General features: G+C 42.2%; 1 protein-coding gene across 2 annotated transcripts; it reads right to left on the bottom strand.

Moving 5' to 3' along the window:
- Positions 1-896: 896 nt before the first annotated feature.
- On the bottom strand, positions 897-12,116 carry rab39bb (RAB39B, member RAS oncogene family b). Of its 2 annotated transcripts, none has more exons than XM_072376536.1 (4): positions 11,621-12,116; positions 7,076-7,353; positions 2,315-2,495; positions 897-1,732 (listed from the first exon to the last, which is right to left on the bottom strand). In XM_072376536.1, exons 2-4 carry the CDS (start codon positions 7,288-7,290, stop codon positions 1,487-1,489), a joined length of 642 nt encoding a protein of 213 aa, XP_072232637.1. In that variant the 5' UTR covers positions 7,291-7,353; positions 11,621-12,116; the 3' UTR covers positions 897-1,486. The 2 variants fall into 2 exon arrangements, with proteins under 2 accessions (XP_072232637.1, XP_072232636.1); XM_072376535.1 differs by having other exon boundaries at positions 7,076-7,396.
- Positions 12,117-14,654: the final 2,538 nt, after the last annotated feature.

Genomic DNA, 14,654 nt, shown 5'->3' on the forward strand with positions numbered 1-14,654 from the left:
TGAGCTGTGCAAATCGAATTTAAGCTACCAAAAGGTTTGAAATCTGTAATCTTAAAAATCACATTTAAATCAGCTTTAACCCGCATGTCTGCTCTTATTGCCTCACACCACCATAATAACTTAGTTATCGTGGTATTAACATCCACCTGTAGAACTGGGGTGTACGAACTATAAATAAAAAGGTTGATGTGACTTGCGTGTGTTAAAATATTCAATGAAAACCACTTGCACTGAGCAGAAATGAACATTGTATATGACATAATAATGTGCCTTTATCTGTGCCGGGTGGATTGGTTTTCCAGTTGGACCTTTTTCACATGGTTTCATTGGGCTACATTTCTTACTGTCCAATGCGTGCATTGTGGGTAATGTGGTTCTTTTGTGGAGTCCATTCATCAAGAATCCTTCTGCCTGGTCGTTCTGTTGGTTTTGCCTTCAAGAAATAAAATATCCCAAGTTTGCTTATTTGCACTTTTCCAATGTCCCAAACGAGTCTCTGTAGTTCAGGCAGACTTGGCTGTTAAGGTGCTTTCTGGCTCCAACATTCCTATTAATCCAGTGTCCAGAAAAAGATAGAAGATTAGGAGTTCTGTTCTAGTCCACAAGTCCATCTGGTTCAGTTAAGCTGTACACATTTCTTCCTGCTGTAAAAGTCCATTAGGGTTGGATGGATGAAGCTGTTATGCTATAGTGTTATTTAACAGAATGATAGTGGATGTAATCACGTCAATGTCATTCAGCACACTGGAGGCCTGAATTTCTCCAAAGAGAAAATAGCAACAAATTCACAGGTCCAGAGAGTTAACAGTTCTTCCCTCGTTATATGTAGGACCTCCAGGACTCCTCCATTGACTTTTGGAATGTGGAGCAAGATATCAGCACAAGAGAGACACAACTTTACCAAGCAAGGGTTTAATTCGAGCGTGCTGAATATAAGTATATGAATAAAAATGCAACAAAAAAAAGATGTCTTCCCTTATGTGATCATGTCATTGCATATTGAGAGGCAGTTAATGGGAGGAGTGATGATGAAAAAAGAAAGGCAAAATAAGAGACTTGTCAAGTCTTGATAAAGAACCAAAGATGGATCCTCTTTCTAAGGCCTTTGCAAAACTTTCAGGGAGAGCTTTACAGATAAGAAGTCAAAGGTAAGAAGTCAAAACAAAGTTTAAATTGAATTCAATCATAGGTGCCTTCAAATGAGCATCTGCAAGCCCTCCCTTCTGAGCAAAATAACGTTTACAGAAGTGGAAACAAACTTCGGAGCCATTCACTCATGTTCGAGGTGTTTTTCGACACCACGTACCAGCGTTTTCACAGAAAATCCTCAAACATCCCATTTTGCATCCAGTTTGAAGGAAGATCTACAAAGGGTGACCAACAGTTTCAATCAGCTGACACCTCAGTCTGTCAGCCACCCACCCCCCCCCCTAATCCTTCACTCCCCTTAAAACCTTCAGTCCCAGCGTTCAAAACCCTTCCCAGATCAGCAAAGACAGCGGCGGTCACTCTTGGTCACCTCCTCTGACGAATGAACCACGTTGGGCACAAAGCCGCTCTTCACGCCCTCCCAGCCCTCCTGGATTGTGATTTCCCCGGACCGCACCAAGGCGAAGATGTCTCTGGTCAGCTCGGTGAAGGCATGCTCTACGTTGATGGCGTCACGGGCAGATGTCTCGATGTAGCGCATCCCGTATGCCCCCGCCAGCTTCTCGGCTTCTTGCCGGGTCACCTGCAAGATCGATTGTGTCTACATGAACCTCAACTAGGTGGAACCAATCGTGCTTTATTTGCTATGCATTGCCTGCAAAGAAACATTTATAATGGAAGCTGTACATGCAAATCACGTCTCCTCGATTGCAAAAAAACGTCTAAATTTTGCTTGTACTAAAAAGAAGGGAGACTTCACACTGCACTGAATAGCATCACTCCAGAATTTGATATGACAATAAAGCAGCTGATATATGAGCCTTCCAGTACTACATTAAATGATAGAAGTGAGCAGTTTTGTTTGGTTATAATCCTGCTACAATAACAGCAGTACATGAGTGCCTGCACACTGCTGTGCAGAGCGTTTTGCACTGTCATCTTGTAATATATTATTCCTAATTGTGATATTTTTGCTTTCTGGCTGCTTGCTGTTTTTCAAAAGACATTGACAACTCACCTCTGAGCCAAATGTGTGCTCCGCAAAAGGTTATTTTTAAAACAGCAGACTTTGGCAATGCTCAAAAGAGACACTGTTCCCCCAGAAAAGGACTTTTTGTCAAATTTGTGCTTTCGCATTTTTGTCCACTCCTTATGCTGTACACACCTGGCGCTGCGCCTCCAGGTCGCACTTGTGGCCCACCAATAGGAAGACGATGCTGTGGGGCTGGACGTGGCTGCGGGCCTCCTCCAGCCAGTCGTGGACATTCTGGAAGGAGCGGCGGTTGGTGATGTCAAAGAGAAGCAGCCCACCCACAGAGTTACGGTAGTAAGCCCTGGTAATGGACCTGCAGAGGACGTAAAATACATTTAATTCTCTTATTGCCACAAAGAAATATAAAAGAACAAATTATTTGTTACTATCAGTGTTTCCTTTAAGTTAACAGCTTGCACTCAACAACGCCCTGTTGTCTTTTCTTTGTTGTACTCATCTAACGTTATCAGAGCAGCTTCTGCCTTGCTTTGGATGGAAAATTGCTTTCCGGCTGTCAGAAGTAAAGTTTTAAAAAGTTGTGAGCTAACAAAGTGAGTCCTGGACTTCATTTTGGTTAGCAGTAATGCTAATGTTTGTGGCTTAGCTCTTACGGCGCCGAGAAAGACAGCGATCAGTTCAAGCTGCACATTTTCGCTCTTGGGTTTTGGCTTTGGAAAGTAAAATACTGTAAAAGGACAAAGTGCCATGACGGATAGAGGAGCAGTGGAGTTCATTCACTTAATAACTGTACATACAGTGAAACCTTTCATATAATATCAATATCAGCCATTAGGATGTGGTATAAGCTGAGCCTGAGGGGCAGCTAGAATCATGGTGTTACGTAACTGCTTCATCACTGTAGTCTGACTGGGAGTAGAAATGCTGTTAGAGTTTGCCACGATGTGACTCTTTCCATGCACACAAACATAAACCAGACCCCCCACGATGGATCTTGTGGATCTTCCCACAGAACCCTCAGAGACATGACGTGAGCATGAATATAATGAGAAGGACAATTATGGGCTTGAGGTAGAGTTGTATACAGACACGTGTCATGACAGACTAAGAGGGGGAGACTCTTCAGTGGAAAGAAGACTGTAAGAGAGGAGATTGTAAAAAAAAAAAAAAAAGTCAACCTTTTGAATGATTCATTTAATCTGACACACACATTCCTAATATATTTATGGAGGCAAGGACCACACAGATGAAACAACAATGACTAAAAGATCTGCATCACTGTTAGGGAGGAAGTGAAGAGAGGATATCTAAGTTAACCTTACACGACCTATTAGAGGATTATCTGGAGTTTTAAACTAGTTTGTGGTTCTAAATCAATACCACAGCAGGGATGGGATGGTGCACTTGTGGCAAACTGTAGAATTTTAATTAAAATATTATTAAGGCAGCACTATGGAACTATGGTTTATCAAATACTGCAAAAAAAAGAATAGAACAGAAATGGGCAAATGCAATATTTTTCTGTTGTATTAACCTGTTGCACGAGACTGACACAAAAAGTGAGTCATCACAGACAACAACATACTATAAATGCAGCTTGAGCTCCTTGTGAGATATCATGAGACATGATGCAGATCAGCCGCACATCACGATCATTATTGATTATTTTCTCAATGACCTTGCTTGTCTGGCACCAGTTCTCGCCTCAGTCACGTAGGAAGCTCATTCATGAGGTATTACATCTGATTTGAAGCATAAACTCAGAAACATACAGAGAAGAGATGAAGGGCTGCTCAATCACAGATTTTCTATTTTTTTCTCCCTATGAAACTCAAAATAGCATCTTGCGGTTTTTGCATTTGGGCTTAAAAAGCTTTGACGTGTCTTCTTCCGTTTTGGGACGTGACGCCGTTGCCATGAAAACACTTGTCCTACTTGCAGGTGAGATTCGTCTCCTTCTGTCACGATGACGAGTCAAATTGTGCGTGAATATGCAAGGTTGTGTTCTAACCTATGAGACACGCTTTCTTACGGCCACATCCTACCCACTGTGTGTTACGAGTTGTGTTCTGGTAGGCAACTATTTTAACTGCAGTCCATCAATGAATCAAACGGATAAAGGAACAGATGGCGATAGAGTAATTCAAATGAACTTGAAATTTCAGACTAAGTATGACCACAAGAGTGGTCATTTTACATAGATTGATAAAAAAAATTGATCTGGATTTTAAAAAGGAAAAAGAAAGATGAGAATAAGAAGATGACATACTGGGAAAACTGGGTTGGCAATGGAGGAAAACGTCAGAAATAACATCTTAGAGTAACAGCAGGCCAACGTGTTAGCATGAAATTGTGCTATTTTAACATATAACACACAGAGTTTTGCTGTTTGTAAAGATCACTTTTAAACTTTTCAGGGGTTTTTTTCCCATCTAAATCCAAAGTAGCCACATCTTCTTTGCCCTATCCCTCCAAAATGCTGCCAGCATTCAGATTTTTACATCAAATCCCATTTTCATTACTCCAACCAGCACATTTGGCTGTCTATCAAACAAGACAATGTATACAACAACCTGATCTCATGGCATTATGCATGATAGCTGCGTTGTAAGCTGTGCCATGGCCTGTACCAATGCTTCATTCTTTCCCTTCCCTTTGTCTCCACGAGGAAACGGCTCGTGTCATGACAACCCAGTCTGATGGCAAAACGTGAGATAGTCACATGGCAGAAAACGTTGCATTCGTGCCGATGAAGGTAGCGATCCCGTCAATCCAGCCTTGTTTTTAACATGTAACCCTCTGTCAACTGTCATTTTGCTTTTGCTTTCGTGACAATGCCCTCTCACCTGCCAGTGTTTGGGTTAAGACTTAACAGTAAATGGTTTGGGTTAGATTAAATGTATGTCGTATGGTTTACATGTTAGAAAAACTACAAGGATACATTGTCACATCTTCCAATCACTGCTACAGCTATCTACAGAATCTACTGCTTCGTTCTGGACGTATGGATAAACGTACCTATAGTAAATTTTCTAATGAGGCTTGACACCATTAAAGACTCCATTTTGAAAAAACTGAGAACTTCTTTTCACTTCAAAGCCACTTTGCTTGAGAGGCAGAATCGCCTGTGGTATCGCAAGTATGAATTTCAGGTTACACGAGTGCGGGCAGCTATATACGATCGACTGGATAGTGTAGTGGCAAGAATGCTGCCCTTCATGTGGGTGACCACAGTTTGAACCCTGACCTCCCTCGCTGCATATAAGGATCTGCCTCCAGTTGGGCTCCTTTGGCAAGACACCCTTACGGTACCGGCCTACCTGGGATATGAGTTTAAGTCACTTTGGATAAAACTGTCTCCAATGACCATCATGGGGCCATTTTCTAAAAAAAAGATGGATTCTGGTCTGAACCATGGAAATTTTCTACTCCTTCCCATGTGATGTTACTTCATAAAGCCAACCAGGAAGTGTCAGAGCTTGAAACTAAAGTTGAATTTACATTATAAGCAGCATTGTGAAAAATGTGGATATTAACCATAACCGCGACTGTTTTCTAACCTTAACTGAGCAATGTTGTGGCCAACCAGAAAGCGGGAAGTGAAAATAGTGTTTTAGCAAAGTGTTGTCATAGTACTGATGGAATGTATGTTGGTTTTGATCTAACATCACCCAAAGCCACATGGTTGAAAGTGCAGCTGCTCCATTCAGCTTTTTTTTTAAACTCCATTCTCAGGACTCCAGTGCATGTGTGAACCCAGCTTAGGAGCCCATTTAACTTCCCAAAGAGGTCCGAGGTCTGTTACAGTCTTCGCTGTGAAGGAAATCTTTGTGGTTCTCAGTTCTGAAAAAAAAAGGGAGGGGGGTCTGATTTTTTACTAGCCATATGCTATCATGTAATAATAAAAAAAGACACTTTCATGCTGGATGGTTGTTTCAGTTTCTAGATAAATCCAGATTCAAAGCTATAAACCACAAGTTCCTCATTCTCCTCCCTGCTGGGGACATGTGATGCTAAGTCGCTGCGATTCTACCGTTTTTCCCAGAAATCTTTTCTGTGAATCTTCTGCTGCTGAGGTTTGAGTTTCTCTTCTATGTGTGACACAGCTGCTCGTGTTTTCTACTCACTTTTCCATCCTGCATTAATTCCAATGAAAAGGCCTTTTAGAAGCTTATAACATGACAAATCCTACTGTGCAAGCCTGATGGATGGATATTCTGCTTGGAGTCTTCATTCCACTCATGGATCCAGATGCATACAGAGGTAGAAATGTGCAAACACAATGTTTTTGCCAGATTTATACAGCTGTGTACGTATGGGTCTCATTTAGCTATTACACTGCATGTGTTTACCTGAAACACTTTTATTATGCATATTATTTCTGTATTCAATAATTTAGAGAGAAATATTGAAGCCTCATTCTACCTATTCCTCATCTACTGTTGTTTACTTTTCACATTAAGATTACACACACACACAAAGCTGTTTTTCCCTTATAACATGCATGAGCTCCCTCAACCAGCACTGTTGATAAATGCATTCAACGCCAGTAACCATCCGGTATTATTCTAAGCAAGAATACACTGAACTTGAGGTCATGTTTGAATAGATTGTGCTCTTCTATTTACATGATAGGGCTTCTGTATTTGTTCTTAAAATGCAGAAGTGTTTACATGTGGGGTATTTTCACAGCAACTGATGGATATGCTCACCTCCACTCATGGCAAATAAATGCCATAAACTACAACGTTTAACCTCCCACTTGTATATTATCTTTGCAAACTGCTGATGTAAAACCTCTAACAGACTTGTTTTCTCCCTAAAATTATTTTAAAAGAAAACACATCCGCTTTTATCCTCTTTTTAGGGATCTGATCTGACGCTGCGGCGCACACACACACACACACACACACACACTTGGCTGCCTCTCCTCACCTGAAGCGCTCCTGACCCGCGGTGTCCCAGATCTGCAACTTGATCCTCTTGCCCGGCTCGATCTCCACCAGCCGGGAGAAGAAGTCCACGCCCACGGTGGGGTCGGACACTTGGGCGAAGCGGCCCTCCGTGAACCGCCGGATCAGACACGACTTGCCCACCGTGGAGTCCCCGATGACGATTAGCCGGAACTGATAGAGCCATATCGCCTCCATGACTAGGCTTTGCCTTTATGTTTGGTCCTCTCGCGCGTCTGTCGGTCTGCTGCCGGTCGAGCGCTGGAGAAGCGCGTGCGTCAGCACGAGCACGTATGATAGAGAGCTAGAGAGAGGGAGAGAGAGGAATTAGCACCGTTGGAGTATCCCAATTAAATCATTCGCAGTGTTTTCTTCGGTTTGGCTCAAGCATGGCTGCGTGACGCCGTGAATGTCACCACTGACCCGCACCCTACTGCTCCTTGCACAGTCTCCGTTTTTCTCGAGTTTAACCGTTTTATTGGTGCTATAAAACCTACAAGAAACTGTGAGGCTTAGGAAGAAGAGATTAGTATTCATATTCTCTGTTTTCCTGTGTACTGCAGTGGCTTTTTATGATCTTCAACGTGTTTATGATTTAGATAAGGTCTTAAATGGGAATGACAGAACTCACCTTCGCAATAAGGAAGTTGAGAAATAGTTTCTCCGACATGTAAAAATAATAATAATTATTGTTATACACATATATACACAAAGGTTGAGGGTGACTTACACGGGTCATGGTGGTGTGATTGGTGGCACCTTCGCCCCGTGGGCATGAAGGTACCTGGTTGGAATGTCCAATCTTGGTTGTCACTCTGGTTTCCTTCCGCAGTCCAAAAAACATGCATGTTAGGTTCATTTATGACTTTAAATCGACCGTGTGAGTGCGCATGTGAGTGCGCGTGTGAGTGCGCATGGACGTTGGCATGGGAAATGAATGAGGTTGGCTCATGCGCTGCTTTTTTTTTTAAGAGGAGTTGTGTGATGTACTTATGAGGAGTCAGTGTCTCATCTGCTGTAGGCAGTTGTAAGCTCTCTGTTTTTTTTTTTGTCATAAAGAATTTCAAGCTCTCACTTCTCAGATTCATTTATGTAACTAACCATCCGATGGTCCAGTTTACGCTTCAGCCTTCATACACAAAGATTCTCAAATGCCACTGCTGATATCATAGCCGACATCTGCATAATAGAAATGCTGTCGGCACACACGTGTTTGCTGTAAGTTCTCCAGACAATCCGCCGCCGTATTCGCACATGAACTCAGTCAGCTGTTACATGGACTCTGTGTGTGGTACCTGGCAGACGAGAGTCCATTTAATATCAGAAGCTAATGTCGTGGCCATCTGTGTTCTCTGATGTCGCTCCTCCGGGAATTGTTGAACTTGCAGTTGCTCGACCTTTTATCCCCCCCCCCCCCCCCCCCCCCGTCAGTGTCATACATCAATTATCTCAGGTATTAGATTATCGGTTATATCTATGAACACATCATTACTGATCCATCATGTAGCTGTCAAGGTTTAACATGTTTTACCTGTAGGTAACAGCTTCAATAACAGAGCATGAGCTGATCTGGCGTGTTCATGTTAGAATGTTGCTCCGCAGCGCTGTCAGATAAGCGCACTATATGGTATATTTGAAGGGAGAAAACCTCTGAAATGTTGTGCTGAATAAATATAAAGTGACATAAAACTGAGGCGACAGTTGAGAGGTCCTGTAATATCCAGAGTTTATAAACTTAACAGAATTTATGGAGATTGTAAGTCAGCACTCAATAATAACTTTATAGCTCATCTGATGTTGTTTTCACCCCCCTCCCCCCACTAATCCCTAATTCCAAAAACGAGCCTTTCTGCAATAGTGTGGACTTTGCTGCAGCCTAAAAGTCACAGCCAACAACAAACAGCAAAACAACACATGTTCTTAGATTGACTTGATTCAATTGAAATATATTAACCTTTTGTCCCTCATTGTATTCATTATGTGATTCAATTAAAACCACGAGGTATTAGAAAATCATCTTGTGCTTTTCTAGTCACTTGATGGCTTCCACTGATTATTTTTATATGAAAGGCTGCTTTTTGGATTATTGGCTGTAGCCTAATACCTTTTTTTTAATAAATTTTTTTATGAGGCTTTGGCATCTGAAGGTAAAACCCTCCAAATAATGAAACCGAACGTGTTTGGAGTACAGTAACAATATCCTGCTTTTATGTCAGGGTTTTGCTGCTATCGTTCACTTGAATGCTGTCCGTACAGACAGAGATCTATTAGTTAAAGTGCAACATCACATCCATTACCCTGTTTTCATTGACCTAGAGTCACATGAAAATGAGAATTGTCGTGTTTTTATGATCTTAAACAGGGTATCTATATCCAAAGATGCTACAGGTTCTACCATGCTGCTATAGTAGCCCAGAAAGGACAAACCAAAAGCATATGATATATTACACTGTGTCATTATTTAGTGAACAAAAACTAGGCCAAAATGCAGAGCCAGTGTGTGAAGAACTAAGTGCAATCTATGATTCAGCAGTTTGTAGAACCATCTTTAACCAACAGAACTTGAACTAATCTTTCTCTGTATGGCACTATCAGTCTGGCATTACTGCTGAGGAATATTCGGTTGAGGCCTGGGTGTTGACTATTGCAACACCTTGATTCTTTTCTCTTTCAGCCATTCATATGAGATGCGCTGCTGTGTTTGGGATCATTGTCCTGTTACGCGATTCAATCTAGTCTTAGTTCGAGTCACATTTGACGAGAATACTTTGGAAAACAGAGGACTTCTGGTTAACTCAACGACTGCAAGGTGTCCAGGTCCTGTGGCTGTAAAACAAGCCCAAATCATCAGCCCTCCACCACCGTGCTTGACAGTTGGTGTGAGACGTTTGTGCTGCGTTTGGTTTTCTCCAAACATGCTGCTGTTTGTTATGACCAAACATCTCCACGTTGGTCTCATGTGTTCAAAGGACGTTGTTCCAGAAGTCTTTGTTCGGATTAAACATCACAAGAAAGAAGAGGCTTTCTCCTGCAACCCTTCCAAACAAGCCATGACCTTTAACATTTAACATGCTAACTGAGGCCTGCAGAGTCTGAGATGTAGCTCTTAGGGATTTTTTTTTTGCTGTTTCTCTGAGCTTTGCACAATGTGACTTTGGGGTGAACTTGCCGGAACGTCCACTTCTGGAAAGATTTGCCGCTGTCTTTAATGTGTCTCTATATATTTCTCACTGTAATATGTAAAGTAAAATGTCATGTTGTGTTGTTAATCCGAGGCCTCATCTTAAGACAAAACAGTTGATCCAACATTCTATGATATTTGAGCCTTAGATTTGAAAAAGGTGAGAGTTTTGAGTGGCAGTGACATCAGCTTCTGCTTTATCATTTAAAAAGATATATATAGATATTTCTTCAATTGTAAGCTAATTTATAACCTGTCTGCTTTGATTTGATTTCATTACTGATGAACTTATACATCACCAGGGTAGATCCATCATAAACAGTATAGAGCAGCGAAAATGGCACTTCCTGCAAACATTTTTCAGAATATGTAGCCTATTTGGGCTAATGTAAACCCTCACTCGGACAGGCTGTTGGCTGCAGCTCCCTCTGTTCTATCAATTTTCTGTCTGTTTTTCAGTCAACTGTGAGAGCAAAGCTCTCTGGCACTTGGCAGGATTGGCAATCTGACCCTAATTTCAGATGCTGACAACACTTTGAGGTCATTACTGTGCGTTAAGAGAAAGATGCACAAGCTACGCTTGGTTAGCTCAGCGTTGAATTATTCAACATTTCCAGAGAGAATCCGAATAATACAAAGTGGTGATGAGAGGATGATATTTTAGTCTTAAATCAAGTAAGATGGCTCGTTAAATGTTTTAATCTAGGTGATTTTATGGCCTGCTCCTTATATTATAGTCTGTCTATTAGGGACAAGGCCATCAGGCGGGCAGAGAGCCAGACACATGCAGCCTCCCATCACCCCCTGCGCGCCTCTGTGGACTCCGGTTGCGTAGCTCAGTCGGTATGCAAACATAAGCGACCGAATCCCCGGTGAATAGCAGCCTGACAGGCTCTGACCCGGATGGGCAGTTTAGAGGTCCACCACGACAACGCGTGTCACGTGTCCGAAAACTGGAGTGCTCAAAACACGCATCAGTTCGTGCTGGGGTTGTGTCTTCCTGTTTTTATTTGGCCGTGTGAGGTGATTTCATGCGCCTATTATAACGGGCTGCTCAGGACACTGTGGAGTACAAATCCACCGTTTCATGGCACCAGATTATTTTGGGCTAATCCACATTCCTTCGGGTGGTTCTTTTATTCCAAGCATATGCACACAGAACACATTGTTTTCAGGGTGTCATAATGACTGGGATATAATATAAACACCTTTTCGGCTCACTTTAAAAAATAAAAAGTCCTATAGTTTTCTGTTGTGACAGAAGCTCACATGAGTGCAAACGGAGCGGTTAAACAGCGGCCTTAAACGGAGATATACTACGATTAGAGGGGAGGGGAAACAGCCTACTTGTAGCAGGAGTGGATTCCGCTTTAGGCCGGAGTTGTTGCTCTTCTCACGCTGCTCAGGACCAGGCTGATGAAGGCTCCATGGCACCGACGAGTCTGGCTGGATCGATGCTCGGAGCGCAGCTCTGTGAAAAGCAGCCACAAAGCCCCAGTTAGGTCGACGTTCGTCTCGAAACTCGATGACACAGGCTGGTGCGGCGACAGTAGGCCCTGGAGCCAAGGGCTGATTTCCCTGTTCACGTCGGGCCCGATGGAGAGCCGGAGAGGAAAAACGCATCCAGAGCAGGTGCAACAACAACCGGATCTTGCGCTTTTCTCGCGGAGCCACGAATAAACCGAGCGTCTGCTCTCTCTGTCGACAGCGCGGGTGTATTTGGGGGGGTGGGGGTGGGGGGAACAGGAAACAGGCTGTCAGAGGGGGGGACCCCGTTCAGTGTTTGCTGAGTGTTTGGAGGTTTTCGCCGCTGATGAAATGGCAGCAGTAGCAGCAGCATCATATAGCCTGACTCATCCCGCATCAGTACCACTACCGTAACGGAGTGTGTAAAGGCGCAACGCGAACGGAGCTCAGAGAGATGGCGGAGCGCGGAAAACACACTTTAACAACAAAACCTTCCAACAAGGAATCTGGTCTTTTTATTTATTCTTTATTAATGCTGTTAATTATTTAGAGGAACAAGTGAAAAAAAAAAAAAATGTCTTTATGTGACTACAGGACTTTCATTGTGGATAATGCACACACACATATATATAGTCTGTGGTAGATATATACATAGAGAGAGTAAAGCTTCAAACTGCAAACTCACTGCCCCTCAGCTCATCCAGCGCATGCGCAGTTAAAGAACCGTCGCAATTGTGCAATTGGGAATTGTAGTTTTGTACACCAACAATACGGAACAACGCCTTCACGTGCACAAATGTGTCGCATTGTGAGGATTTACGTTGTGACTTTTAGCATTTGGAGTATATACTCAATTCATCTTCAGTTTCGGGGCCGTGGTTTGGCCTTGACACACTGCTGTACAGTGCACAGGCTCAAGGACCCTAAAGAGACAGGGGTCTTTATCGAAAGGATGTGATATATGTCCAAAAAACAGAGGAGATGTAAATGAATAAATGTTAAAAGACTAGACTAGATTAGAAACTGCAAAAGTGAGGCATTTACAAATGAAAAAACTACAAAAAAGAGATGCAAAACAACCCAAATGAGACACATATAATACAAAACTACCTCAAAAACATATAAAAACAACACAAATTAGACACAAAGGGAGAAAAATGGGGCACAATTCAACCATAAAGAGATCAAAAATAAATGGTGACAAAATTAAGACACAAAACATTCAAAAGGACTAAAAGATACAGATTTACCAAAAAGAGAGACAAAACATCCCTAAAAAAAAGACAAACTGAGAAAACACCTCTGTATGTTGTTTTGCTGCCAGAACTGAGGCACAAAACCAAGTTGAGACAAAAAAATTTATCAAAATATTACAGTTACCAGAATAAAGACCAATGATAACATAACAAGATGTACAATGATGCAAAACACCCACAAGATACAGACACACAAGAGAAGAACCGTAAACATGTCTGTGTTGTTTGTGGCTCTTTTTCAGGTCTGCTTCATAATCCACCCATGTGGATGTAGGTGTAAGGCCACTGAAATTGAATGAATATAAGGTTGGCACTTTATTCTTAAATTTTTATTTTTTTTTAATCAAGAAAGTACTATAGTGCATATGGTGCTTCCCACTGTGGGAACCTTTTGCAATTCGTATAACCTTTTCAGGAATAGGGCCGTTTTTTCGCGCATACGGACATACAGGAACTCGGGACCACGGCCCTCAGTTCCTATAACCATTTTAGCTCCTTCTCTGAGGCAGGGTCTTTTCTGGGTAGGAACACATATGACGTAGGTGTTTGGTGGTTGGTAGCTACGTCCCTTGTCTGAAATGTTTACTCATACGACACGGACACACCCAGCGCATGTTTAATAAGCTTACAAGTCGTCTCCTTTGTCTGCGGCGCTCTGCTCTCTTTCTTTCCTTCATGAAACAAAGAAGTATCGCCCGCTACTCGACTCTTCGTCTCCTGACTCTCGCTGTGTGCTCTTCCAGCCTCGATCTTAGACGCCTGATGTGATCGTCCATGATTAATATTACCGTCATGCAGATCATGAACGCGGTGGCCTCCTCGCTCTCCACATTAGCTTCTTGGTGGTGTTGTTTTCTTCTATCCTTACTTTTCTCAGGTTTTGTTTTGTTGTTGACTGTGGCGCTAAAGTAACACGTCTGTCGCAGACGGTTGCATCACATCAGTTCTCATAATGAAATTTGAGGTTAACAGTTCTTAGAACTGCGTTCTTAGAATGTCTCTGTCTGAATGCGGCTAAATAGTCTTGAGCCACGCCTCATTTCTTTACATATTGCCAAGAAAAAGGCAAAATATGTACAATTACCTCTTGAAACATGTAAATCTGAATGGAAATACATAAAATGAGGCTAATGCAGAATTTGTACAATTCTAATGAGTTAAAAAGTCAATATTTTGTTTGAGCACCTTTATTCTTTAACACAGCCTGAATCCTGTTAGACAAGCTTTCTTGTATTTTCTTTCAGTAGTCCTCAGGAATAGTTCTCTCTTCTGTTCTCTGTCAAGATGAATCTCACACTGCTTCCATAAAGATGAGGTCCAGGTTGTGTTCTTGTGTTATTTGACATATCTCAGCCTTTTCTCCCCGTTTGACTACCATTTCTGATGAGGCTTCAGTGAACGATGGATGGATCAGCTAGTTGCATCTCTCAGGTCCTGGATTTTAACCCATGTCTCAAGGACATCCCTTTCAGGCATTGTCCAGGCCTGACAGTTCTGCTTTTGTCCTCCAATTGTCTAGTTTCCTCCATTTTTTTAAAGAACAAACAGCACAGCATCCTGAGATGTGTCAATTTTTTAGCTAATAGCTGTTTGGGAATATCTTTATTGATGCAGAAATACAACATTGTGTCTGTAAAACTGTAGTATATTTAGTGGTT

This window comes from Leuresthes tenuis, unplaced genomic scaffold, assembly GCF_036924035.1.
Source record: "Leuresthes tenuis unplaced genomic scaffold, fLeuTen1.0.hap1 SCAF_22, whole genome shotgun sequence".
Taxonomy (NCBI): Eukaryota; Metazoa; Chordata; class Actinopteri; order Atheriniformes; family Atherinopsidae; genus Leuresthes; species Leuresthes tenuis.